At 44.9% G+C, this 1,811-nt stretch overlaps 1 protein-coding gene across 1 annotated transcript in view; it reads left to right on the top strand.

The window, feature by feature from the left end:
• Positions 1–1,259, top strand: part of DHX35 (DEAH (Asp-Glu-Ala-His) box polypeptide 35) — a gene marked incomplete at its 5' end in the record, with an annotated part of 15,042 nt that extends 13,783 nt beyond the window's left edge. The window contains 1 exon segment of the mRNA XM_010012898.1: positions 1,103–1,259. Within this exon segment, the coding sequence (XP_010011200.1) occupies positions 1,103–1,259 (157 nt within the window).
• Between the last annotated feature and the right edge of the window lie 552 nt (positions 1,260–1,811).

Here is a 1,811-nt window from a genome sequence, read left to right as displayed (position 1 = left end):
CCTGCTGACGGGTGACTTCAGAAATAGGTTGTCCAGGCTGGCAAGCTGTTCATGCTGGCAGCAGTGATTGAGTTCACAGGACTGTCTGTTTCTAAATCTCTTACAGGAATGTTCTGGCAGTAGTTAAAGGTGTTTTCTACCTCTAATCCTTAGCTTGACTGTCTGCAGACAGGCACCAGGGATAGTCATGCTGTGGTTTGTGCCCTTCTTGTTATGGGTCCAGGGTTTTGGTGCTTTTGAGTCCTTATTCAGGGTATCACAGAGTAACTAATATTCTCTCTTCCAAAGGATTTGTTAAGAGTCCCCCTTGGCTCCAGTATAAGAAATATTCTTTCTTCTGTTGCATCCAGATGTCCTAATAGTGTGTGAAGGTGTTTTTAATGGTAGTCTAAAGGTTGTATTAATGTAAAGTACTCTGAACAACCAGAGGGAAGGAGGTAAGAGGTTGTATTATAACATAAAGACTTTCTTGTCACTCTGTAAGTACTATACCTGTGAAACTATGTACTAAACCTATGTATAAGTATCTAGTCTGAACATAGAATCACAGATGGGTTTGGGTTGGAAGAGACCTTAAAGTCCATCTAGTTCCAACCCCCTGCCACAGGCAGGAGCCCCTTCCACTAGAGCAGGTTGCTCCAAGCCCCTGTGTCCAACCTGGCCTTGAACACTGCCAGGGATGGGGCAGCCACAGCTTCTCTGGGCACCCTGTGCCAGCACCTCAGCACCCTCACAGGGAAGAGCTTCTGCCCATGAGCTCATCTCAATCTCCCCTCTGGCAGGTTCAAGCCATTCCCCTTGGCCTGTCCCTACAGGCCCTCGTCCAAAGTCCAGGTTTCCCAGAGCCGCTTTAGGCACTGGAGCTGCTCTAAGGTGTTCCCTTCAGGAGCCTTCTCTTCTCCAGCTGACCCAGCCCAGCTCTCTCAGCCTGGCTCCAGAGCAGAGCTGCTCCAGCCCTCGCAGCAGCTCCAGGGCCTCCTCTGGTCTCACTCCAACATCTCCACGTCCCTCTTGTGCTGTTGTCCCCAACATAATGCTGTTACCATCTCTCTCCCTCATTCTAAAAAGCAAACACTTTTAAATTTTCCTTTCCCTCTCGTAGGGTGGTCTACAATGAAGTCATACAGACTGCAAAATACTACATGAGAGATGTGACTGCTGTTGAATCTGCGTGGCTCTTGGAACTGGCACCTCATTTTTACCAGCAAGTGACGTTACGGGACCAGCATAAAGCCCAAACGGTACCAGTGCTGCATTAGCAGCTCTTGTATCTGACCTTTCGTTTTGGTTTTGTTTTCATTTTTCGTTTGTGTTCATGTTAAACCAAAATAATTTGGTTTTGTTCATCGTAGTGGTTATAATATAAAAAAGAAGATACTAAATTGATTCATGAAACCTTTTTCCTTATAATTCAGCCAACAGACATGATCTCAAACTTACAAAATGGAGTGTCACTAGTACATGAAGCCTTCACCCATTTTATACTTGAATATAGGCACTTGGTGGCACTTGGTAGCACTTTTCTGAGGAGCACTATTGCTGGGCAGTGGTTACAGTTTGCAAAATAACTCTAGCAGACTCTTTACATGCTTGGCAAATTTGAGCAAATTCAGAGCCTTTTTTTGAGCATTAATTATATTTACTAAAAGAAATAATAATCTGCTCTTTTCAAACTTGAAGTGGCAAAGAAAAGCTGCTATTTGTGCAGAGCCTTATTGCAAGTTCTGTTGCATGTACATACCTTTTAGAACCCCAGCCTGGTTTGGGTTGGAAGAGACCTTAAAGTCCATCTAGTTCCAAACCCTGCCACG

The sequence above is a fragment of the Nestor notabilis genome, unplaced genomic scaffold, assembly GCF_000696875.1.
Source record: "Nestor notabilis isolate BGI_N333 unplaced genomic scaffold, ASM69687v1 scaffold6374, whole genome shotgun sequence".
In the NCBI taxonomy this organism is placed as follows: domain Eukaryota; kingdom Metazoa; phylum Chordata; class Aves; order Psittaciformes; family Psittacidae; genus Nestor; species Nestor notabilis.
The sequence above is the reverse complement of the archived record's forward strand: the minus strand, read 5'-3'. Positions and strand labels throughout refer to the sequence as shown.